At 38.6% G+C, this 27,088-nt stretch overlaps 2 protein-coding genes across 2 annotated transcripts; both read left to right on the forward strand.

Moving 5' to 3' along the window:
- The first annotated feature begins 7 nt into the window (after positions 1-7).
- LOC148426591 (DENN domain-containing protein 3-like) lies at positions 8-17,272 on the forward strand. The gene is made up of 31 exons (XM_088411472.1): positions 8-47; positions 426-461; positions 787-830; positions 3,088-3,199; positions 3,815-3,955; positions 4,030-4,216; positions 4,383-4,493; positions 5,460-5,575; positions 5,641-5,753; positions 5,824-5,935; positions 6,793-6,912; positions 6,995-7,093; positions 7,961-8,080; positions 8,155-8,270; positions 8,350-8,505; positions 9,436-9,532; positions 9,832-9,935; positions 10,148-10,338; positions 10,429-10,588; positions 10,685-10,880; positions 11,141-11,309; positions 13,235-13,494; positions 13,568-13,738; positions 13,817-13,946; positions 14,394-14,501; positions 15,481-15,620; positions 15,741-15,901; positions 15,976-16,112; positions 16,190-16,308; positions 16,472-16,609; positions 16,687-17,272. The coding sequence occupies exons 5-31, from the start codon at positions 3,872-3,874 to the stop codon at positions 16,903-16,905; spliced, it is 3,834 nt and encodes a 1,277-aa protein (XP_088267598.1). The 5' UTR covers positions 8-47; positions 426-461; positions 787-830; positions 3,088-3,199; positions 3,815-3,871; the 3' UTR covers positions 16,906-17,272.
- A 379-nt stretch (positions 17,273-17,651) lies between these two features.
- On the forward strand, positions 17,652-25,503 carry LOC148426592 (FAST kinase domain-containing protein 4-like). Its single transcript, XM_088410625.1, has 11 exons — positions 17,652-17,842; positions 18,991-19,479; positions 20,402-20,722; positions 22,187-22,361; positions 22,547-22,704; positions 22,983-23,093; positions 23,253-23,397; positions 23,464-23,700; positions 24,804-24,915; positions 25,022-25,136; positions 25,285-25,503. The coding sequence occupies exons 2-11, from the start codon at positions 19,075-19,077 to the stop codon at positions 25,384-25,386; spliced, it is 1,881 nt and encodes a 626-aa protein (XP_088266751.1). The 5' UTR covers positions 17,652-17,842; positions 18,991-19,074; the 3' UTR covers positions 25,387-25,503.
- Positions 25,504-27,088: the final 1,585 nt, after the last annotated feature.

Genomic DNA, 27,088 nt, shown 5'->3' on the forward strand with positions numbered 1-27,088 from the left:
GAGTGTTCTGAGCCTCTGGCAGCATGTTTCCAAAGTGGGAAAGCGAGGTATGTTGTGCCTATTGATTTTCAGTTTTATGAACAAGGGGTTGTACAAAAAAAAAGATATGTTCCAACCATGTTTCGTACTGTTGAATTACCATCCAAGATAACATTTATCAAAATTGAAAGTAGCCACCAGTCATCAAATTGACTCGTGATTAAATTTGTTATAAATAGTTCCTGCTGAGAATTAATTACATATTTTTTAGCGCACCTGACACGTACCATTTCTGTGTTTGTGTGTGTGTGTTTTTTTTTTTTTTTAATATATTTGGTCATGTGCAAAGCTCGTCCAGTTGGCACCTGCCAACGGTGGACAGGTGGAAACGTGTGCCCTATTACAACAATGGCATAATGTCCATGTTTTTTTTTCCTTTACTGCAGAGGTGGTGTGAGTGTCACAAAGTGCAAGGGAGAAATGTAAGTAGAGAATGTCCCTTGATCTTATGTGAAGTCCCAGTATGTTTGAAGCTAAAATTAAGGATCGGTTAGGCCATACTGCAGACTACAAATCGAATTAATTTATTGAGTCTCCTTGGAATAATACTGAATAGTGCATACGGGGAATGTACGCCCTCTACTGCTTAATTGTGAAACAGCAATTTGGAGGTTATTTTTTTCTTACATCACGTGCGTTTGTGTTACAAGTGAATCTTAATAAGTTGGTAAGTCACATGAAATTACAAACTGCTGCTGTCGGTGCGCATGATTTTTTTTTTCTTCTTGGTCTTTTCTTGTTATTCAGTGTGCTGCTTGATGAAGGGCTGCACTGGTCTGTTTGATGAAGAGGTAAGTGATGCTCACGCAAACGTGAGACCTGTTCATTTTAGGTATCAAAATTGGGTTGGGAAACAGCATCTTAGATTCACGTCAAATACGCACCTATATTGTAGAAATATGCATCAATAGCCAATAAAAGAAATATGCGTCAATAGACGCATTTTTTTTTCTTTTAACTTCAGTCATGGGACAGTTTTTGATAGAGTTAAGTGGAAAAAAAACCAACGCTTTAATGGATGAAAGATCGAGCGTGTTTATATAATGTAAACACTGTAACGTGTTAACAGGACCTTTGTACTGTATATCTATTTTCGTACGGCTGTGTATTTCAATGACTACATTTGCAGCCAATAGTAGAGCAGGATTTGCACGTTAATTTATCATAGCAATATTGATGTCCATAATATGGAGAACAAAAAGGTACTTTGTATGTTTCCTGGGTTTGATGACATGCTGTGTTTGTATGGTCTTCATGGGAGTCACAAAGAAAAATATCTGGGGTGATTGTTTAGATCTACAGCATGAACACAAAATATGTGAATTATCACACTTTTTGTAACAGTCGAAGCAGTACGTGATTTCAGTGCAGTAATTCCCCTCAAAGCTCATACTTGTTATTTCACTTTTCACTGCAATCAAGGACCTGATTGCTGGCTCACATTCAGTTCAGACAACAGTTACTGTAGCACTAGTACAGTATTTCAATCAGACACATGTTCTCACCTCTTGATGTCAGAAGGTGCATTTAATCCAGTGCTTCTCAATTCGATTTTGCAAAGCCCCCAGGAAAGAACAGGAAAGAAAAAAACATTTTGCAATCCCCCACTTGCCACACCGACCATAAATAAAATTATTATTATAAAAATGGTATATGTATACCTAAAACTGTATCCCTTTTAACACTGACACAAGGAAAAAGCTATATATATATATATATATATATATATATATATATAAATAAATATATAAAACGTAACTACTTTTGTTTTTACAGCATTTATACAGGTTAAAGCTTTGTCTAAGCCAGGGGGGTCAAACATAGGTTTGCCGGTTCTGGCCCCTACTAGCTTGGTGCTCAACTAAACAATAAATGCTGATATCTTGGGTTCCATTCCCACTAAGTGACCACCAATATGAATTATGAATGGTTGTCCATCTCTAATTGTTGTCTGTGATATAAGAAATGGTTTGTTGGATGTTATTAAGAATGAGGGATGTTTAAGGAAGATGAAGAAGCAAGCTATATAATTAGTCCCATTCCACGTCAAGCTCGTAAAAGGATTATGCATTGCAATTTGTTCAACAAAGAGAACAACGTTACGCAAGTCCAGCTGTGGTGTGCAGCGCAATTAACAGTCATGCGCTTCTATTAATGTGGTATCAGGGCAGTTATAATAACAGCAGCATTTATGTATGGAAGCATGAATGTTATGGTAAATTCATACATTTGTATCGCCTGCATCTTTAAATAGCGCTAGAATGACATGCATTCTTATCTGCTGTTGTGGGCAACTTTTGGCTGTTCTGTAGCCTTTCTGAATCTAAGATGCACGTTTAATTGCAGTATTTTTTCTTACATCGCCACAATTGATTTGAAATGAAGATTTAGAAACTCACGGTACAAGTGTGGTTAGCGCATCTGCCTCACAGTTCAGAGGTTGACAACTTTTCTGTGTTTGCATGTTGTCCGTGTGCCTGCATGGGTTTTCTCCAGGTACTCCTCCTACGTTCCCAAACAACATGCACTGTAGGTATATTAGACACTCCAAATTGCCCTTAAGTGTGTTTGGGGTGTGAATGGTTGTTTGTACCACGCCTACTGCCCGAAGACAGCTGGGATAGGCTCCAGCATGCCCAAGACCCGTGAGGATAAACGGCCAAGAAAATGGATGGATGTTTTTGACCTCCTTCTTGTGCCTGTATTTCATATACAAAATACCAGCGGCTGAGGAAAAACAACCAATGAGATGTAGAAGGTCTAACTCTGGTGGCATTCGACGAACACAATAATCACCAGCACTTTTATGTACAGGTTTTATTAATACATTATTTTAGTACAATTTTACTACCCTTTATTAACTATGCCCACTGCTGTAGCTTTTGTCCAGCAAAGTCACAAATGTAAAACTTTATCAAAACCAATTATATTTACATTCATCACACTTGATTATCGATTTCCTGCAATAACATGCAGGGAGGTTCGGGAGGTTCTCTGAACAGCCATTTGAATTGACTCCCATGAAAAGCCATTTGGGACTTTCTGCAGGATTTCAAGCTACGCGTACTGAAGACAGGAAGACCCTTGAAAATGATGACGCAACTGAATACTGTATGAAGGAAGGGTCTTGTTCAGGATCTTGAGGGTTTGTTTTCAAAAGGTAGTAGTTTAACATTTTCAAATACCCGAAATTTTGGACAACAAGCCGCGTCGACATGTAAGCAGCAAAAAAACCAAACTTTAAGACACTTGCTGTGAAATCAGATATTTTATGCAGGTAGATGGTATATGTATTTTTTCGTTTTATTTATTTAGAACATATTTTAGCTGCCTGCTTGAAACAACATCCTATCTTCAACAGACTGAACATGCCTGCAAGATTAACACCAACATAATTCCAGCCAAACTCCAGCAGAATACTGCAGTAATATAGTAATATAGTCATCGTAATATATCAGTTCAACCTCAAACGCAGAGCTCAAATCATGAGAAGAACATTGCAGCTTGTAGTCCAAAATTTACAATAACTTGAATCTCCTGGAAACAGAGGATATATGCTTAGAATGTGATAAAACGTGAACAAAATACAAACCTGTAATCCCTTAATGATTAACACCATCTTCTGTAAATCTGAAAAAGCAGAAAGTCTACCGATTTTAATCTGACTCAACTAGCAGCACTACTTTGAATGTTTTTCATCACTGGCTAAAACAATAACGTGTTTGTGTCTAAATTGCCTGTCAAGTCCCTCCCACTTTTTTTTTTCCTCTTGTAGCTTGTATTGCGTGATCAGATGTGAAGGCTTTGTTCACAGTCTGAGTTTGTGTCAGCAATGACGGACCATCTTCCTTCCCCTCTTCTGGAGGCCTGCGTGGTAGTGGGAGCATCCAGTGAGAAACTACAAGAACTCTGCCAGGTATTTTTCACATCTCAAACATAATGTACAGGTTGGATGGACTGATGAAGACTTATCTTCCAAATTTCTTGAAGACCGTGAGCTGTCAGGGAAGCCCGAAGCGCATCATTTTGGAACCGGAGGTCCTACACGTCCTGGCGCCTCCGTTTGTCAGCAGGCCACAAGCTGAGAGTGAAGTGGGGAGGTCACGTGGGAGGAGGTATCGGACTTTGATAAGAAAGAAGAGGAAAAGATCTTCATCCCTGACAACAGGTGTCCAAGGTTTGAAATTAGACTTACAAAGTTTCAGTATTTTTACCAGTACTTGCTGTTTTTTAACCAGTGGCTGATTTATTTCACCCGAAATCCATACATCCTTAACATTTTGATCCGTGTTGCATGACTCAACTTTCTTTCTTTTTTTTTTTCTTGTGTCCTACTCCTACAGCACATCACAAGTGTGCAGGCGGCGATATAGCGAACGGGCGAAAAAGCAGTGATGATATTACTGTTCCCAAAAAAATCGACCTCACAGCTTTACCTCAACTCTGCTTCCCAGGTATAGCACATTATATTGTACAGCAGTGGTCCCCAACCACTGGTCCGCGGCCCGGTACGGGTCCATGGATCAACTGGTACCGGGCCGCGTGGGCGGCACTTGGAATAATGGTTTAGAACTGATTTAGTTTAACAGTTCATTAGTTAGTGCTTTGTTTGGCTTGATCTTTGTTTTTTGGCGCCACCTCTGGCCGCTCTTGATATTACATTTTGTAGTGAGAAGGGTGGTGTGGTTTTGAGAGCAGTCGGTGACGCATTTGTTGTTTTGTGTCCGTGACATCTGGCCCACGACTGTTTTTAAGATGTATTTTTCTTTGTAGGAATGTTGATGTATGATAATATGGCCAAAATTTGTTTGTTTGCTGATCCAACAACTTGTGACTGTGGATAACATGCTAGTTACTATTTTATTCTTATTTTTTTACATTTAATTTAAATTTTTATATCATATAATTTTAGATTTTATAAGTATTTTTGAAGTCAATAAACGGCTTGTGAGGAATCTTGGTATAATTTTTAATTTCACATAATTGTCCATCCATCCATCCATCCATTATTCTGTAAAACATTCATTTTTAACAATAATAATTAAAAAAAATTAAAACCTTTGTAAAAGGCGCATAATGAATTATTATGTATTTTCTATTCATTCAAGTTGTAATTTATATTTTGGTAGTTCTTATGTTTTCACTTTCAAAATGTATTTTTTTATTTATTTTAATCTTATAAATATATTCTCAATTGAAAATGTATGCGAAATACAGAATAAATCATAAATATTTATTGCTGTAACGAAAATCCTTTTTATGGACTTGGCAATATGTGACTTGGCTGTCACTCAGGCCAAGATCTAAAGATATTTTTTTTTTCTAAAGCTGTTTATTGTGCACATTATGTCATAGTGCCATTACTGATCTCCAATGCGGACCTAACGTGATGACCTAAATGACTTGCCTTTTTTCCCCAGGTGGACTCCAAGTGACCGATGTAAAGTCTGAGGAACAATTCCACTTCCTGGTTTTCACTGATGTTTTTGGCAACAAGTCTCATGGAGTGGTCATGCAGTGTTCTCGCCCCATCCAGGTTAGCAGCACTAAACAGGACCAGGCAGATCTAGTCAGGTTGCATGAAGTTTGCTGTGTGTTCAGGAGTGGACGTCCTCCTGTCAGAACGAAGACGGCTCGAAACTATTCTGTGCCTTCAGTTTCTGCGTGATATCCATGTATCCCTACTTCGGTGCGCTCAAGGACTGCCTGTCATGGTGAGTGAGAATAAATTAGGATTTCAATTTGTTGTGATTTCTCAAGTCATTCTAGCTGTTTCCTTGTCAGTCTTCTATTAGAGCTCCGAGCTTGTCATTTTTCCGACATTGAGGAGAAGGTGAAGGAGTTTACAGCCAAACTGGCGCTGGTACCCATCCCTCCTCCTGGACAACTCCACTTGGTATCTCTAATAGTCATATTTTTTTTTTTAAGTCTCTGTTTCTGGGGATGGAACAAGACAAAAATCCCATGAGACAGGATTTCTTATAGACTGATTCCAAAGAACAAAAAAGGTTTTGGCAAAAATTGTAAAATAAAATAATGCCCAGTATAAACTTTCCAGCTTTCAAAGATTTGTAAACATAAACAGGAGAGTCACGTATAAAAATCTTGCAGCTTGTGTTAGCTGCTGTGTTTGGCGGTTTTTGTTTTTTGCAGTTTATGAACTGTGTAATGTGCTAATATTTTACCATTCATTTTTTCTAATGGACACAGTTCTAATCGCCACAGTTGTGATTTAAAAGTCATAAGTGCATCTTCTGTTTCTCCTGTTGGACTGCTTCTACTGTATTAAGTATTTGATATTCAGATAAAAATACAAAATACGTTTAATTTGGTTAAAAAAAAAAAAAAAAAAATATATATATATATATATATATATATATATATATATATATATATATATATATATATATATATATATATATATATATATATATATATATATATATATAAAAACACGCTTTTCCGTTTTAACTAACTTCAAAATAAAACCTTTCCAATTGTGTGTTCATGTTGATACATTATATGGTATGGTAAGGTTATTACGAGGCCTTCTCACCACAGTTTGCCGTTTGCAGTTTGCCATGACCAGCGTGGTCCAACAAGCCATAAAAAAGTGATCTGGTGCTGTGCACCGACAAGAACTCTTGCAACGTTTTAATCTCGTCATAAGCGATCTTGTCCCATCCCTGTCTATTATTATTTTTTCAACTTGATGGATGCACCTCTTTGAATGTTTATTTTCATCCCCACTAGATGTTCAATTTGCATCCTTTAACCATTGAATTGCCATCCAGAGAAGATAAAGACTCCCCAGCTGTAGATTTAGACCTTCACCTGCCTTTTGTCTGCTTCCGGCCGCAACCTCTCCTGCAGGTACACATAATGACCTGCTTAATATGCAGCCCTGGCTGGAGGTATGCCGGGCTGGAAATGTCACCTTCCCTTCTCTGTGCAGGTGTTATCTTGCCTCCTCCAGGAGCAAAGGGTAGTGCTCTTTTCCGCCAACTGGGCCCGACTGACGCTAGTGGCAGAGAGCCTGTTGCTTTTTCTGCAGGTATGCTGATCGATGGTGGCATAACACTGAATCCATTTTATCACTGATATTTTTGCACGTGGGCAGCCTTGTGGTGTTTTTATAAATACAATTGAAAAATATGACGATTATTTTTGCTAACTAAGAAAGCAGGTGAAGAATAATTATATTCTACTGGTACGGTATATATTTTATATTATTTTTAATTTTCTGGTCCTGATTTGATGGTGTTGTATTTATAAATGGATACTATTGAATTAATTTGCAACAGCAGGAATCTACAATCATAAAACTTATGTTAACTTTGTTGTCCATTAGCTCTTGCGACTAATACATTTTTATTGTGTTAATGTTTTGATGGCATATTAAATTGACAAATTTGTGTTTTGTGTAATTAACTTCAAGATGTGTAGATATTATTTCGCTATACACTGAATTGTTTTAACTAACGAAATATGATTATATACTCATACATTATGTTCTCATTGTAAACTAGGGTTAAACTAGAGCTTGTATAATTTGGTTAAGTAACAATTGTCAGCAAATTTAAACTCAAAGCCTTGCTTTTGTTTTTAACTAGCAAAATAAATATGGAATAATGACTTGACAGTCAGTTAAGTTTTCTTAAATTAACTTTATGCTGTTTTTAGATTGCTCCGCTATTGCTGATCCAATAAATTGAGTATGGTGTAAGAAATGTATTATTTACAAACCTATTCATTCTTTTTGTTTGAATAATACTCTGGAGGAAATTTCCTAGCGTTGTTTTGTGTTTTCATTTGGACATAATCAAGTTACAACCATTAGAGATAAAAATGCTTCCTCTCATACATAAGAAACGATTTTATCTTGTAAGGATTTTTTCTGCCGGTTATTTTGTTTTTGCAGCCTCTATCATGGCAGCATCCTTACGTTCCCGTCCTGGCCAGAGGCATGCTGGACTTCCTCATGGCCCCGACCGCCTTTCTCATGGGCTGTCACCTCTGCCATTTTGAAGAAGTTGCTGCAGTGAGTGTTATGACAATGTGCTCAGTTAACTGAAAATGATGTGTTCAAATATGGTGTTGTGTTTGTCCGCGCAGGAAACTGATGATCTGGTCCTCATCAACATTGATCATGGAAGTGTGTCCACTTCTTGTTCGGAAACGGTTGACCTACCGGAGATCCCGTCGCTAGCAGCACACTGCTTTACACAGAGGCAAGTAAACAATATACTGATCAATTTTACAGTCTTGTAAAGATACGTTTTGTTTCATTGTTAGCGTGTTTTGGTGTAGGTATCAATCCCTGCAGGTCCATTTTGACTTGGACCAGTGCAAGCGTGCAAGCTGCACCGACATCGCGGATCATCGCGCCCAGAGACGAGCGTGGCAGCGCAATCTGAACCATGAAATCCAGAGAATCACCACTGAGCTCATTGTCAACATATTCAGGTTGTCACTGAGTTCTTTTGAGCGGAGATGGTTTTATAAATCACTTCCCTGTATGTACATACTCCGAATTCGTTGTGAAACAAATCCTCAATTAATTTGAGTACCTGAATTTAAAAAAATGCTCAAGGCATTTCTTTTTGCCCCGGAAACCCATTAATTAATTTACACGTCAGAGAACATGTCAAGCCAATCACAGCTACAAACGTTAATGTTTTGCACGACAGTAGCCGGCCAACTTCAAAATAAATCTTACTTTACCAAATAATGTATGAACACAAATGCCTTGGTACACTATTATGAATTTCTTCTGGCAGTGTATCACGGCAAAAAGCTTGCCTAGGGTTTTACATTAGCTGTAGGCGCAGACTCCCGATACAAAAAAAACCCACTATGTTGTACTGAGATCACATTTACTTGCCAATTTAGGGTACTAACACCCGACTTCATTACAGTGACTTTAACATTGACGTACGGCACCTGTTTCCAATGTGTACTGGTTGCTGTGTCCAGCATAAATTAGTCACTAGCTAACAGTGCTCCACATAGACTGGCGTGATTGGCGTAAATGGCTCGCACGCTTTAATGCTAACATCCCCACCATCCAAACCATAATTATGTGGTTTTTCAGCTTGTAAATTCGTTTTATAGCACTAAATTTATGGGAAGAGATTGAGAGGAAGAAGAGGAGGAGGAAATTAGATTGAAATTTAAATCAAATACATTAGCCAAGCCTTCACAATCTATTTTTATGACCAATATGGAGACAGTTATATTTGTTGTTCCCACCTTTACTAATTCTTTGCTAGCCTTTTAGCTAATTCTGACTTTTTTTTTAAACCATGTATGATCACGTGTTTTATGAAAATGCTCAGTCTATTTTTAAATAACAAATTACAAATACTGTCATCTGTTTTTATGTTGTCTGTGCAGGCCTGTTAGCAGTCATTTGAACTACGAACATCGAGTATTTAACAGTGAAGAGTTCCTGAAAAGTAGAGAACCATCAGAACAACTTTTCTACAAGAATGTAATTGCTTTTTGTATTGTATTTTATGCATTAAACTATCTTCTTAACACACATGACATACACACTCACAGGGCCATAAAAAAATAGAAATACTAGCATGATTTTTCTCAAAAAGGTTTTATTTTAAAGTCTTCCTTCACGGGACATGTATTTATTTGTCTTTGAGATAAATTTCTCCCTGACGGTGCCCAATAAAGTAACCGGAGCTTGAGTTAACATACCCATGGGGGGCATTACTGCAGAAACATATTCTAGTGTTGACATATTCTTGTGTTGACTTTGACCTGCCTTTGTTGCAGGTTTTGGAGACACACATCTTCCATTCTTTCCTCAGGGACCGTCTCAACAGGAAGATGGACAATTTTGCTCGCATGGAACTAAGCACTCGATCAGAGATGCAAAAGTAAGCTTTTTCTTTCTCATGTCTTATACTATTGTACAGTAATGTTACCTATTGTATATGCTATCCTTAATGTAGCATATCCTAAGTCATCCAACAGCTGGCATCCATGTAATGTCATGTTAGAAATTTTCTGATTCATGAAGTCCAGCCATGCTATCTTCACAGTTGACGGGCTGTTTGAATAAACATTTATCTGATTCTATTTCCGCCAGAATGAAGGCATCAGTGGAAAGTCCACGCAGGCCCACCATGCAGGAGATTCAAGCCCGGAGAAAAAGCTCCCTCCCTGAAAACAAGCTAATTACTAGACAAGGGATGAATCTTCCCAACCTGGGAGATCAAGACCAAACTATGAGCTTTCAAAGAAGTTCACTTCTGACCAGAATCTTAATGTGCGAACCTGGTGAGGCTGACTAGAACACACCGTGTGCTTGAACTGACTGGCTAGAACCACACACATTTATATTTTCATATTTGTATGCTTTTGTCCTAGCCCCAAGATTGCCCCCTAAGCCTGTGACAATATTCAAGCTTCCAGAATTCCCAGATTTTCTGTCTTTCCACACTGTCCAAAACTATTACATTGACCTGATCCATCTCCTTGGCAAGGCGATCAACTCGGTCCAAAATGACAACTCTGCTCTATTAGCCAGGTATATTTACTATACAACAATTAATCACTTGGACCTAGTGCTAATGGATGGGTTTGAATATGGGCCATTAACTGAAATTGTTTTGTGATTCCTTAGATACTACTACCTGCGCGGTTTGACCAATCTGCTGTGTCAGCGTCGCCTCAATGCTCTGGGCGACTTCCAGACGCTCTACAAGACGGACACAGCCATCTTCCCCACGCAAGTGGTCACATGGCTGGTGGATTCGCTCATACAGGAAGAACAACAGCAAGCCAACAGATGGCCTGCACTCAAGAGACTCATCCTCAAGGTACAGTAATCAATGTCCTCACACATCAATGTGGTGCTTTGGTGTCGATGTTTGCGATATAAATTTTGGACCTTATGCCAACACATTTAATTGCTTGGCTCAGACAAGAGACTGCCGACAGTCCTAAATTTTTTTACTTGGAGTACAGCTGATTTGTCTTCAAGAGCGCCACATTTCATTAAACTAATTGTATGATCCATATGGAGCACACTGCACATGATTCTTGGATTGCTCTGTGATTGCTCTAAATTGTCCCGCAGGTGAAAACTGAAAACGAGAAGCCGTCAGTGCAGCCCGATGATGATGTCAAAAAGTTTGAGCTCCCCCGTAACCATCTGGATCGAGAGGAGTTTGTGCGTTGCATCCAAGAGGGCGGGATCGTTAAAAATGTGGCGACTATACATCGCTTATTTGATGCTCTCACTGGCGGTAAGTGTTGGTTAGGAAATAGACCGATGTGTACAAAGGGGAACTTTTCTCTTGCAAATATTCCCATGAAGGAGGTGTGACCCATCAAGTTATGTTAGGACAATGTATTTTTACACAAGTAGCATTAAGTCCGGCAACCTTTATGATTTTTAATGGCTGTTTATAAGATTAATACTTTTATTGTATTGTTTATAAGATTAATACTTTTGTTGTTCGTGTCAGAACACAACTGCCACGGACCATATCAAACTTTAAGTCATTACATTTGCCGCACATTTTTTCCGGCAGCCACATTTGGATTTGGCAGCACGCTGGGTCAACAAGTGCATAAATCCTGCATCCTGCCTTCTTGAAGAGTCCCTTAACATAGAACTCTTTATATTGATGTTATTCACATCGCTGGTACAAATTGTGAAGGTGGAACCAAGCAATCATTTCATAATCTGTTCCACTCTAATTTGCATTGAGCATGAAGTACATAACGTAGACTGTAAATTATACAACTGTCATAATACATGACCCTTAACGTTGGAATGTACAGTATGCACAGCGTGTTTAGTTACTCACTCGCAACCTAGAGTCACAAGCATTGCACATTCGTCATGCCATGATTACATCCTAATGTTTCTAGAATATACTAAAAAAGCAGAACATGAAGTAAATCGCATTATACTAACAGAAATGGAAAGCAACGTCTTCTGACATTTTGGTGAAATTGTGTTAGATCAGGTGTGTGGGACGCTTTTGTTCACAGCTTTTCTAACATTGATGTGATTAACAAATTTAGCAAACGTTTACTTTGATAATTTGTTACTTAAGGTGGTTTTGAGAAATTTTCATAACAGCTCCTTGGAGATTTTTTTTTTGCATGGTTGTTCAAATCTTCCTGCAAGGCATTTATATGCTGTCCGCATCTGTTTTCATCATGAAACTTCTGAAATTGTCGTTATAATGTGGCAAAGCGATCTAACAAAAATGTTGCTGTATGAAAATGGCAGGAAAGACAGGAAACTCTGAAACTCAGAAATTTTCCTGCTGAGCAGGTAGTCAGGACTGCCCCTAGTCCCCCAGTAACTCGGGCCCTGAATAACTGGGATCCATTATGGGTGTACTGTGCCTTTACTGTGGTGTTGGCGCTGCTCACCAACGCTCAATGAGAAGATTGACAATTAAATCAAAACAGCCGAACACACACAGAGAACATAGAGCATGACGAATTCAGAATCATCATATTAATTGTTTTTTGAAAAAATACAAAACTTGAATAATGCATAGTAAACGAAACAATTAACGGGTAACTCAACAATTAACCGATAATCAAGGTAACCGATAATTATTATTGATTGAATGTGTTAAATCTCAAATTTTAGCCCCCACCCGTAAATATTGTCAGATTTATGATGATCATTGTGCTACAAGACATATAAAAACAACGGTTCTGTTTGTTTTACATGTTACACACAAATTCAGCATTTAAAGCATAAAAAACTTTGATTTTCTACACTGTCTTGTTTTTTGTTTTATTTCTTAAAGGGATAGAGATTAAAAACATTAGCATTGCTCCAAATAGTCAATTTTTTGACAGATTAATTAATTAATTAGTTAATTAATTGCATCATCACTAAAATACATCATACTTACTTTGGATAACAAATGTAAATATTTTAGCACATTTTCTGACATCTTACGGATCAAACCAGTAATAATAAATAATTCTAGTAATCTGCAGATTACTTTGGATGAGCTTTGCTAGTTGAATGTGGTTTGTTCTTATCAACCAATCCGCCAACAGAAAAGTACCAATGCTATCAAGGGCATGAAATTTGAAGGGTGAAATAAACAGGCCAATTGCTCATGTATGATCAGCTTGGCATGTTGTTGCACCTGTGGAGGTTTGACTTTGCTTGTATGTGTAATATGTCTAGGTGAGTCAAAGCAAGTGGCTCCTGAGCTCTTCAAAGGCTTCTACACCTTCTGGAAGGAAAGTGAGGCAGAGGCTCAAGACCTCAACCTTCCCACCGAGGTCATCGACCACCTGGACCACAGCGAGTGCGTCTACAAGTTGTCGTCCTGCGTCAAGACCTCTCATGGTGTGGGTAAAATCGCCATGACCCAGAAGCGTCTCTTCTTGCTCCCAGAGGGTCAGCCGGGCTTCAGGGAGATCACGATGTTCACAAATATACAGGTGCCTTTCTAGGCCAAACATCGAGCGAATCATGTCTTCTATCAAAATCCAAGCGAGCAATTTTTCTATGCAGGAGGTGAAGATAGCTTCGTCTCCTTTTCTCCTTGTGCGCATTCCTTCCCTGCGAATTCAGACTTCCGGCAAGCTCGAGGCCTTTGAGGCCAACCTGAAGGCGGAAACTGATCTCTGGAACCTTGTGGTTAAAGAGATGTGGGCCGGGCGCAAGATGGCCGACCAACATAAGGTTAGCAAAACAAGTACTTGAGTTTGGAAATGAACGGGATCATGCAATGAAATGCCATTCAGGTGATGTGTTTTTTAGGACCCTCAGTACATGACTCAGGCTCTGACCAATGTGCTGCTGATGGATGCCGTGGTGGGCTGTCTGCCTTCCCAAAGGTCAATCTGTGCTGCCTCAAAACTAGCTTATTTTGACAAGATCAAACATGAAGGTGAGGACTTACTCCTGCTACGTATTCCTTTGCTTGACATCCATCCATCCATCCATCCCTGAACTGGTCACCGGGCACACAGAAACAAGCAACCATTCACACTCAATATCACACTTAATAGAAATTTGAAGTGTCAAATATAAATAGCATGCATGTTTTTGGGACTGTGGGGGGGAAAGTGGAGTCCCCGGACCAAACCCACGAGGGTTCAGGGAGAACTAATTTTCTGAACAAACCCTTCTTTAATTGGAGAAATGCACTTTTTATGTTGAACAAATAGGATTAGCAGTGCTTTAGGAACAAAGGCCTTTCTAAGAAAGCTCTTCCATAAGACATGCTATGCTTTGGAGCATGGCCTTTTCCAAAGCCTAGTCCAAATCTGAGACATCATGATGTTATGTTCTTGTTCTTATCATCGTTAAATTGTTGTCATTTTTCTCCAACCAGTGCCCATGATGGTGCCTAAAACTACCTCTGAAACACTAAAACACAAAATTAACCCATCATTGGACTTTGCGGAGCCCCAGACTGTCCATGTGCTGCTCTACACTCCAGGTACTCGATTTTCTGATCATTCTCATGTATGTACATAAGAATCTGATATATCGCATCATATCTTATTTCATAGTACATAATTGTGTACATTTCTTCACTGTCATTTTTTCTTCTCTAACTTAAAAAACTTAAAAACCCTTGTTGTGTTGTATGTAAACATAAAATTATATTTTATGCCTTGGTTTGACATCTTTATGTCAACAACATTGTTTCCAAGTTACTCAGGCCTCAGTCAAACGTTGTCAAATTTTTATGTGATGAGATCAGAGATAGTATCACATTTTGTAATCTTGATGGAAATTGCTGATGCATATTGACTTTGATTTTCGGCAGTCATAAGATGTGCTCCATTCATTTCAGTGGACCTTTGGGTGAAACTGGAAAAATACAAGAAAAGCCTAGCAACAGTATCATTCATAACTGATACTTTTCTCATTTTTGATACAACTACTTTATGGACCTTGAATATTCTTGCACTTTTGTCAGACTGTTTTTTTAATTGCCCTTGAGGACTGTGAATATATCACCTCTGATACATACAGTATTGTTTCTAAAGGGTGGGTTTTCTTTCAAATAATGGTCTATGTAACCCCCACTAGTCAAAACACAATATTCTGATTTGTATTTTGTTTGTTGAATATGAATTGAGCCACAAAAGCCACATGTTTTCATTCATCTTTTGTCACTTGATTTGACTGAAAGACACTGATTTAATTGGCGAACCAGCTCTGATCAAAAAGGGCCAATTTTACCTAATAATTCATATTCCACAAACAAGTTTTTAGACTATTTTAGTTGCACTAAACATTATTGAAAATATTTTTTTAAACTTGACTATTACTCCTTTAATCCTGCCTTGTATCATTTTCACTTCTTATAGCCTCATCAAGATAGTTCAGTATGTTTAATTAGCATCTCGTCTTTAACTCAGTACAAAGATTTGAAAAGAAGAAATCAATGAAAAGCGTTTCTCTTACAGGTCAGTTGACATGCGATGACTCAAAGAAAGAGATGAATCCCAAGCTGTGGGTGGCACTCAGCGGGGGTCAAGTGGTTGTATTTGATGCTGCGAGCTGGTCCATGCTGCAGGACTCCATCCATCTAGGCCAATCGCAATTAGTGAGTGCAGTCAGGATGTCTCTTATATGAAAAAGATGAAAAAAAAAAAAAAAAAAAACATTGATCATACGATCGGAGGCTGCCATGCAGATTCTAACAAATTAGAGATGTCCCCAACAGAACTGCATGCTGGGATTGGTCCACGATCAGGTGTGGATCGGCTCCCAGGACTCTGTTATCTACATCATCGACACGCACAACCTGTCCTGCAACAAACAGCTGACCGAGCACAGACATGAGGTGACTGGACTCGCGTTGGACGCAAGTGATCAGTGCAGCAGGTAGACACTTGTTTAACGATTGTTAAAGTAATTTGCAAATACTGTGGAAGAAAAAAGCTGGTCTTTCTCCGCAGCTCTGAGATGTACTCATGCAGCAGCGACGGGACAATCTTGCAGTGGGATTCATCCAGCCTGAAGGTGAAGCGCCAGTTTCACGTCAACTGCAAGCGTCTCTCCTCCATCCAGATTCATGCCGATACGCTGTGGTGCTGTAAGCGCACACTCTGTGATCCCTTTACGCACATAACACCGACATTTCCTGATGATTCGTCATGACTTGTTTTATAGGCTGCGAAGACAGCATTGTAGAGCTCAAAAATAGCGGGATGCCACAAAGAAGGCTGCCGCTGCCTGAGCACCTCCGAGGAACAACAAGTAGATTCAGCAGCTTTATTGTCATCCCCGAGGTGACTCATCTGCAGCGTTGTCATACATGTACATGTCTCAATACCAGCGTGGCAACGGAATGTTTCCATTGCGTCTCAGCTTGAGATTGCAGAGAAAGAAAATTGCCTCAATTTTCAAATTGAGCTTAAATTTGACTTGTCAGTCTTCTTCTGTGTGTTCCAGCGAGGTGAGCTTTGGACCGGCTTGGCTGACGCAGGCGAGCTCTGCGTGTGGCACACTGATGGCCATAAAGCCGCTTTCAAGAAGATCTCCCTGACAGGCTGCTCAGGAGTCACCTGCATGATCCGAGTCAAGGACCAGGTGAGCCGGGTTTCTGTATTGCAAATAATTCATTTTAATAATGAGAACAATTATCATTGATGTTCTCGGGCCTCCAGATTTGGGTGGGCTGCTGTGGAGAGAGCGGTGTGGGAGGCCATTGTGATGGTCAGCCGAGAGGCCAGCTTGTGGTGGTACACCCCGAGACTCTGACAGTAGAAAAGGAGCTGCAGGCCCATTTGGACAGTATCGAGACGCTCTGCTCGGCCGAGGACCGCTACGTACTTAGCGGATCTGCCCGGCGTGATGGCAAAATAGCCATCTGGAAAGTAGAGTAGGACGCGGACTGGTGAATAAAGGGGATGAGTGAGCGACTGAATAAACTGAGGACACTGCAGCTTACATTTTTGCTTGCCCATTTTGTTCTCATGCTTGAATATGAATGCCTTGATAACCAAATTCACTATATTAAAATTAAAACTGGTGAGACGAAGTATAAAAAAAGCAATTGTTTTTATCTCTTTTTTTCCCTTGCAGATAATTTCATAATTGTACTTAAAAGACACGTTCACGTTTCAACAAATATCCAATATCCTTCCTCTTTGAATTATTATTGAATGAATGAATGATTTTTGTAGCTCTTTTTTAAGTGCCAATTCATAAAAGTGTTCATAATTCATTACTTCATGAAAGAAAATGTCAATAAAAAAATGAATAAAAACAAATGAAGCCTTATCTGTGGTTCTGTGTGTTGATAGTGGAAATGTATTGACAATATCCGATAGCTTTTTCTTCTGCTTTTCTGTTTATGTTGCAGTGTATACTCCGGTCCTATAAGTGGCGGTAATATGTTCAACTTGTTTTGAAACCCGCAACATGTAGCAGAAGAAGAATAGCATCAACAACCGGCACTCTTATGTTTTTTAATTTTTATTTCCTTTTTACATGTTTTTCTTGTTAAAGAAATAATTATAAATATCCTAAAATGAATACATTCTAACAAGAAAAGAAACAACACGGGAAAAAATGTACAAAGTGTAGTTTTTTGATGTGACGTAAGGGTGTCCTCTGACGTAATCTTCCTGCGACCGGCGACTGCATCCTGAATTTCCATGTGAGGCACTAATAAGTATATTTTACCATTTTAATCTCTGTTGCACGTTATAGGCGACAGGCAACAGTGCTCCGATTCATGCTGGGCCACTGCCATTTGCAAAGAAACCCGTGAGAGGTGAAGAAATTGCTCATTGAGACGCCTTTCCTTTCCCCGGCAAGGTCAGCATTTCATATTTCTTGACAACTAAGACTACAGTTGCCTTCTTTCCACGTCTTGTCTCTCGGGACTTCTTGTCAAAAGAGGACAGGTGACATTTGCCGCACAGCTGTTATACAACTAATCGTTGACTAAAAGAATGAGTGTTCGTGTTATACAACCGGCGTTTTCCAGAGCCATATAACATGCTAGTGGCTACTAGCAAAATGAGGTTCTTCACCTGTGTGAGAAGCACCGATGTGGAAAAAGTACTCACATGCTCAGTTGTGTAAAACAATCGTAAAAGTAGAAATTTTGATTGTTTGTTAAGGAATAAATGAACATTTACTGCAATAAAACCCCTTCACGTTTACTCAATTAAAGCGAGGAAACAGATTAACGACAGTATTACTGAAAATTCTCAGTTTGCTATTGAGTAACAATTAATTAAATGCCATAATTATCGAGCTATTAAGAGTAGCTTTGAACAGAAAACAAAATGGAAGTAATTTGCTTTCTTCTAAGTGTCATTAAATTATTTTTTTATCAGTACCACTATATTTACACATTTACAACGTTTATATTTTTCTTAAACGTAATAGATTTGACTAGGTGTTAATTAATTCTCTTTGTTTTGTATTCAATGCTAGCACTAATAATATGGCTTGTAATCTGTTGTCTTGTTATAACTGAGTAAATGTGATGTTGATGTACAGCGTAAAGTTATATGCAAAAGTGAATACCAAAACTTTGCTTCCTTCAATAACTTTAAAAGTGCTTTTACTAAAAGAAAGAAAATGGCATAAAAATCGCCATAGGTTTGCTAATAGGTGAAGTAACTAGCAAAAAAAAAAAAAAAAAGGAGTGATAATTAGTATGCCTTTTCTCCCCAATGTTTCATTACTGAACTGAGCTAGCTGAATGTTTAGGCTGGAACAACACATTTGCTACATATCAATCACATCATGCTCTTCTGTAAAGTCATGAATTGGCCACATGTGCTGCAGCGTCATCATAAATGCTTTCTTCCTCAAGAAAGTATACATAATTGGTGTTTCAAAGTACTTCCCAGCAATCCCAACATTCCACAAGTCTGTTTCTAAAGTGTATTTTGCTAAACTGTTTTTTGATTAAATATTTTAGACTAATTATTTTTCCATTACCATCTTAGGGCTGATGTGGAATGGTGCTCTGGGCTACTGACAAGTGAGGACATATTCTCATCTCTCTGCTGCGGCCTTGCCTCCAGAGCCCAATGGCCACTAGTTTCCTCGGCAGATATGCCCGTCTGCTATGCAGGGCCTCTTCTCAAACCCCAACTGCCTGCCTACCTCAATCAGCCGCTGGCCTGGTTCAGCTGCGGAGGAATCGGTGCCTCCCGTTGACATCAGAGAGATCAATGTGTGAAAGTAGTGTGCTGTCAAAAGCCGACGTGGTTTCAAAAATTCCCACCCGCACCCAGTTGGAGGATATGGTGGAAAATGCCGAGATGCCCGAGCAGATCCTGCAAGCCTGGGAACAACATGGAGGAAATGCTAATCAAGCGGCTTGTACTCTGTTGGCATGGACGAGGATGATGCAGAAGACGCAGACCAGGTTTCCCCAACAGCCCGCCAAGGACTCAAGGCTGCGTGACTTGATGGATACAATAACTCAGCAGGTGAGGAAGCTAAACTACAAAAAGTACCGGACAAAAACCAAGATGAAAAAAAAAACAAAACGGTAATTTGGGCAAATTTGATTGTTTAATGCAGAAAAATCTGCCGATGGGGTAAGATTTTTTTTTCTAGCCTACAAAACTTAATTTAAGTTTTTTTTTTTTTCTAAGTTCAAGAACAATTTGAGTGCAAAAATGAGTCTGAAATTTTGAGCAAGTTTGAGTAAGTAGACTTATTTTTTTCATTGGTTTGCACTCAGCAAGTAAGTTAGCTGTGTTGCAACGTATTCATTTGTTTTATTATTTACTCTTATCTATTTGAGTTTATTACTATTATTATTTGTAAGTATCAAGCCTTGAAGCCTTTTTTATATACTACTTGTTTAAAAAAAATAGACATGTTTGAGCAAACATGATGAATAATCGTTACAAATAATAATATTTTGGGCATAATGCTGCCCTACTTTGCAGTTCTATTAAAAAAAAAAAAAACTTTCCTACTTGCATTTTCTTAAATTAGCAATACATTTGATTTTTTTTTTAATTATACCATTGCAAAGCTGTGATTTGAAAACAAGACAACCCCAAATATCTTTGTAAAAACTTTATCAACCAAAACAAATACTACAATGTGGTGTGTTTAAGTAAACATAATTCCAAATCAATTTTAATGCCTTCAAAATCATCTTTCCATCTTGTTATGAGAAAAGCATAAATCTATTGAGCATAGAACTCTAAAGGAGAAATGCTACATTTAGTAGTTTGAAATTAATATTTTTTCTTTAGACTTTTTTACTGCACAAAATATTTTCCTTTTTAGACCCCAAAAAATAATATATATCTTGTTAGAAGCCTTTTTTACTTTTTGCAGTGTACGGGCCTAGGGTCAAAATTGTAAGAAATTACTCGTTTGTCTACCTTCCAGATATCAACAGTATGGAACAGCGCTCTTATTTCCGTTTTGCGGGCTGTCTGGGTGATCGGCGTCCCCAGCGTGGATCCGGTGTTGGGTTCTGTCCAAACAGAGGTGCTGTGGCGGATCCGCCGGTTAAGCTATAAGCAACTGGGCTTCCTAGTAGAGTGGGGGGCCGGCAGGAAGGTACAGCAGGATGTGGCCATCGTCACTGCGGCGCTAAAACAACTAGAACTACGCTGGACTGAAATCTCTGATGCCAAAACTGTCAGTGGGCTCATTTCCAAAGGACAATACGTGTCGCCTGTCCTAATGGACAGACTAGAGGACAAGGTATGATGATCAGTTATGTCATCAGTTTTAGTGAAAATTTTAAAGGGATAATACATTTATCCAGCCATTTTCAGCAGTAAAGGGTTATTGCTTTGTAATTAATTTGCTAACTAAACAATTTTACATGGAGGGTTAATGCCATTGACAATACGTTTTTTGTTTTTACTTAATGTCTCTGAGAATGACCTTATATGTGCTCAGGGCATGTGATGTCATTTTCGGTTGAAAGCAAGTAAAAAAAAATGTATTTTCAATATCATTAGACCGCCATGTAAAATCGTTTAGTTAGCAAATTAATGTCGACTGTCAACTGAAAATGAGATCCCATGTGCTCCAGGCATGTGATGTCATTTTCAGTTGACAGCAAGTAAAAAAAAAAAAGTATTTTCAATGGCATTAAACCGCCATGTAAAATTGTTTAGTTAGCAAAATAATGTCAACTGTCAACTGAAAATGACATGTGCTGCAGGCACGTGATGTCATTTTCAGTTGACAGCAAATTGAATATAGACAGCATGACTGTGCTAAAATTCAACGTGTCACCCAAAAATTACTTATTCATTCCAAATGAGGGCAACTCTCCTTCAAAGGTTGTTTATTATTCATTCCAATGGCGCATTCAACTTCACATTATTATTGTTTGTTATTTCCATCTGAATTTTAGATTATTCAGCTAATTCAATTCCCCTTGGGAACGATTTTCAACTTACCAAAAGTTTACACTAATCGAGAATTTCACTCGGGCTGCAACTAACAAATATTTCAATAATCAATTCATGGATTTCTTTTTCTTTTTTCTTTTTTTTGTGTAGTTTTTTTTTAAATCGATAAATACATTGTTGGGGGGCGAAGAAGAAGAAGCATTTCTTCATTTCTATATCAAATAGAGGTTAAATAGTAGAAATACTGTAGAAGTACTGTAATAGATACAGAAATAGAAATAATAGTAATAATAATAAAAAATACACAAGCATACATTAAGCGTGATTTAGATGTTGCTTTGGTACGTAACTGAAATAATAGGCAAAAATGTTCATCATTGTTTTCCAAAATAACAATGATTTAATACAATTATACATAAAAATCAGTCTGCTTTAATGTAGGACTACAGAAATTTGAGAATATTTACTGTTCACAAACTGAATGTTTAGGCATTTTGATCGTTTTAAATTCAAATGGAATCCAAACGATCAATTGCCATTAACAATTATTAATTGTTGATTAATTGTTACATGAATCAAAAATGCAACACTTTCACCAATACAATTTCCATAAAAATTACCTATTCATACCCAATGCCAGTTTTAATAAAACAGATTCACATTCTCCCAATTTTAAAGTCAAAACGTACAGCTCATTTTTTATGCCCCAAAGTCAGATTCAGCAAAAATTCAACATTTTCCCAAGCAATGGTCCCACAACGAATTAATGAGCTAAGCTTTCTTCTCTTCTTCTCCTCTGTAGGCTTTGGAGCTTGCTGAAAGCTTTTCAGCAGAAGAAATTCGCAAAGTGTGTGTGTCTTTGGCTGTGCTGAACCGCAGGTCCGTGCCCCTTCTCAGGGCCCTGTCCTACCATTTCCTCCAGAGACCGTCGGCAGAATTCACCATTCCGCTCTTACTCGATATGGCCTTTGCATATGGTAATAACACTCTCCGTGTTTAGTCTCACTTCATCAGGCCGTAACGATGGGTTAATCTAAGCTTCAAAATGCCGAACGGTCAAAAAACATTTCCGCCTGTACAAGGATAACAGTGTTTGTAGTTGCTACTTCTGTGTTTTATTGAATTTGAATTATCACTCCTAACACACGATTGGGCTCCCCAGGCAAGTTGAATTTCCACCAATCCCAAGTGTTTCAGCGAATGGCGTCCGAGCTGATGCCTCGGGTCTCTGAACTGAGCCCCGCCGAGGTCACGCGTTTTGCAAAGTCAATGGGCTTCCTCAAATGGCTTCACATCCCGCTCTTCGAGGCCTTTGCGGAGGTCAGTCGGGCAGGACTTTTGAATTCATTGTTGCCGAAACGCTACGTCTTCCTGCGACCTGGCCTATTCATTTGTGTCCACTTTTGTGTCCATTTTATCTCTATATCTAAATCCTACTCAAACACAGGAATCATCATTGGAAAGGTCGGGATGTTAAGACATAATATGGCAGCTCGAATGGATGGCCATATACGAATGAATAGGCTGGATCAAATGCTTGAACATTATATTAAAAAAAAAAACAACAAAGTGTTAACGTCGTATTTTTGTGTCACCAGCACTATATGGAGCACAGCGCCAAGTACAGCAATCTGCAGCTGTGTAACATGCTCATGACGTTTGCCAGACTGAACTTTCAGCCTAACAAAGGAGACGAATTTTATGCAAAGGTACTACTTATTGATTGATTGGTTTTATTGAATATATAATAAACATATTTCAAATATATATATATATATATAATATAGAGAGAGAGAGAGAGAGAGAGAGAGAGAGAGAGAGAGAGAGAGAGCATTGCGTTAAACGTTGTTTGTTTGTGTTGTGCTCAGGTTCATCCTGTTCTGGAGAGCTCCCTCTCAGGCCTGGAACCTTTCCTCCGGACCGATGTCGCATGGTCTCTGTGCGTGCTACAGCAGGCCAGGCCTCACTATCTCCTCCCGCTCCTGCAGCGAGAACATGTTGCTAAACTGTCAGGTGAGCATAGTGACCAGCGTCCTAACATTTCTCGCATCATTAATTACATCAACAAACCCGCTACAGATGGCAGTCCAGTTCGAGAGGAAAACTACAGACAAAAGCTTCTCCATCTCGCCGCTACTCTACAATTGGAGCATCCTGAATCCTCGCCATCTGGCGTGTACGTTCCACCCGTCCCGGCTCGTACGTCCCCGCTATCTCCACTGCAGTGCAGCCTCAGAGAGACGTTGGACGCTTTGGTGGACAGGAGGAGTAACGTGCTTCGTGCGAGGGTCAGCACTGTGTACGGATGGACGATTGGTAAGGGGCCATGCTTACACTCAATATACGGGAAGCATATGTTGTACATTGTATTGCGTGAACTACCGCTCGCATCTGTAGTCATCACAGAATTCACATCTGTTTCATTCTTGCTTACTTAAGGAGACGCTACATTTTTGGCCGTTTTATTTGTAATTAACAAAATTCGCTGCCATCGTCAAGTATTTTTTTCCCTTCAAGGATGGGATGGGGAGTATCTCATTCATCGCCATAATCACCAGTAGATGACAACAATGGCCTATTTTAGATCTGAGATGAACGCATTTTCAGAGTCCACTTGAAGAAACGACAGAAATTTGTAAATCTGCATGTTTTTCTTTTGCTGATTTTAAAAAATGCAGAAAAATCTAGCAAGGTCTATGCTTTCATTTGATAGATTTGGTGTATAAATAATCATTGAGCACGTGATCTTGTAGGTATTGAAAATGTCAAAAGTTTTTAAAATGGCTGGCAGTGAATGAATGCATATAATGATGTCATTTTTTTCCATGTAAAATGAATACCTCTATAAAAGCATTGGCCACTTGCTGTCAGCTGAAAATGATGTGCTCAGAGGTCAGGTAACAACAAATCACAGCTCAGTTTGCAAATGTCACGACTGAACCCAGAAAACAGGTGATCCACAATTGCTTGTTACCGATCTTGAGCACATTTGATGTCAGTTTTCATTTGACTATAAGTGGCAAAATGCATTTTAAAGGCATTAATTGTAAATTCAAAATAATGCTGTTATTGCATTCTTTAAACGAAATATTACATTTTATGCCGGCTGAATAAGTAAAGTATTTAACTTGTGGAAAATCCTGCTCCTATATTTTTGATGGCTGCTTTTTTCAAGATGTAATTTATAGATTTGGGGATTACATTGACATGCAACTTACATCTAGAATATATTAACAAGTGGTTCGAAATAACCTCATTACATAATATATATTTGACCAATTTTGGACAGTTGCTCCATCTTTTCCCAGATTATCACATTTCATGAAATTTTTAAGAATTACTTTTGTTTTTTTAATTCATGACATTGTACAGCAAGTGACAACATTTAGATGGGTTCTTGCCTTATAATGTCTTTTCAGATGGTGAAGTGGTATTAGATAGTGACAACAAACCAGTTGACTTGTCCCAGCTGAGAGCTCCTCATCTTCCGAAAGGAGGCGGCGAGCAGGCTTTACCCGAAGGTGCACGACGGTGAGTTGGGGGGGAGAAAAAACATAAACCAGAGTCTCCTTTTGCCTCCAATTTCTTTTTGTAGAATCTACTTTCTTCAGTTTGTGCTCTTGGCATTGTGTTTTAGAATCGCTTTTGTAGCGTGGGAATTCCCCAACTTTGGCTCCAAGAGTAAAGACCTCCTGGGACGCTTCAGCATGATGAAGCGACACCTGCAACTATCTGGCCTTATTGTAGTGGAGGTAAGAGCCTTTCTAATGATGCCAATGGTCACGCCATATCTCATTTCTGTAATTAAAAGGGAACTGATGGTCAAACTTTTTTTTTGTTTATGGCACTGCTGATACCTTTTCCTATGGCGGCATCGCAAAACGCGCGTTGCTGTTTCAGGTTCCTTATTACGAGTGGATGGAGCTGAAGACGGAACATCAGAAGTTGGCTTATTTAAAGGACAAGATGGGCAAGGCTGTGGCCGAGGACATGGCCAAATGAGCTGCTTTGTTTGGATCCCAGTTGCAAACTCAGCCCAATTGTTCCACACAAATGCAGTAAATTTACACTCACACGTCTTCATATGTGGAATAGTGCGGCATTGCAAAAAACGGAAATATATATTCAGTATATATATATATATATATATATATATATATATATATATATATATATATATATATATATATATATATATATATATATATATATATATATATATATATATTGACTGTTGTTGCTGTGGCAATGTATGGGGCTTACCCTGTTTCCATGGAGATGGTGAGCTGGAGTTTTTGTGCAGAAAGGGCTTCGCTTGGTCTTGATACAGCCAGGCTGAAGTTGCAGCATCTGGAAGGAACATTTTATCCATACAAAACATTTGGCTATATGGAAGCAATCAATTGATGGTATTAATTTAACAAATATGTGTGAGTCATCATGTGATGGAATAAAATGTTTTTATTGTTAACGGTTGCTGTCGTGTGATTTTCCTCGAGTACATTGTAATCCACTCGAAATAATGAGCATGTTACCTTAAGTTGACCAAAAAAAAAATAAATAAAAATAGACAACCACAATTAATCACATTGGGCGTCTTCCAGTTGTTAGAGATACTGATGGAGTGATGGACAGTCACAGGTTTTCAAACTTCAAATTTTACATACTTTTTTTGTTGTTGTTGTCATTCTCACTTTTGAACAGTTTTTAGTGGCCTCTGTTTTCAAAAAGTGTAAATCAGTGACGATCATACTTCAAATTCAAGTCATAACGACCCTCGACAGAAACTATAACTACAATGTGGCCCATGTTGAAAATAAGTTTGACTTCCCTGCTCTAAAAGAAAGTCTTGACCCTCAAAACAAAAACAAAAAAACAGGTCTGAACTTGCGTCCAAGTGCGAGAGGTCCTCACGAAGACAGCAAAACCCAGGATTTGGTCCCCACTTTGTGGAAAAACACAAGTGCACACACATACTCACTCACACGCACTCTATGTTTCAGTGTAACAAAATACACTAAACGTTCTTAATACATTTCAATTAGCTATCTCATTCTTTTAAATCTAGGTACGATTCCCAGTGTACTGAATGCCCAAAAAAATGACCTTGCACTTTGAGCTATCTGAAAGATATCGTCAACCCCTGCAACAATGTAGCAACTTGTGGAACACTGGACACACCTGATTTCTTGTATCACGCATCCCCCATGGTATGAAGAATGTAAGCAACCAAGTACTTATTGTGCTCTGTTAATAGATATTTGTACTTTACTTGAGTGCTGCTACTTTCTTGAATACCCCACCACCTGTCTAAAAGCATCAATTTCACAGGCACATTAGTATCTTTTTAATTAAGCATTTACGCACGATGTCATGATCTGTCTTATGTTTATTTTGGTTTGGAAATACATTTGTATTGTATTTCTTGTAGCGTTGGGTCAAAATGTGCCGAAGCTTCGATACGTGCGTCGAAAAATCCAGGATGAAATTTCTAAAACGCGTATTGGAGCATGATTAAATCTCGGGAAATTACATCATGGAGGACATATGAAGCCTCGTTGCCTTGAGACACGCTTGAGACTTTAATGAATGAACAATCTTTCTTTTAGATTTTGTATAGTTATTTTTTGAATTTCCAAAGGGGGAGGGGGGGGGGGGGGTAAATCATTTTTGTACTTCCTGCCTCCTTGCTTCCCTGCATTTG

This window comes from Hippichthys cyanospilos, chromosome 3 (assembly GCF_059441005.1).
Source record: "Hippichthys cyanospilos isolate Australia breed blue-spotted pipefish chromosome 3, RoL_Hcya_1.0, whole genome shotgun sequence".
Lineage (NCBI taxonomy): Eukaryota > Metazoa > Chordata > Actinopteri > Syngnathiformes > Syngnathidae > Hippichthys > Hippichthys cyanospilos.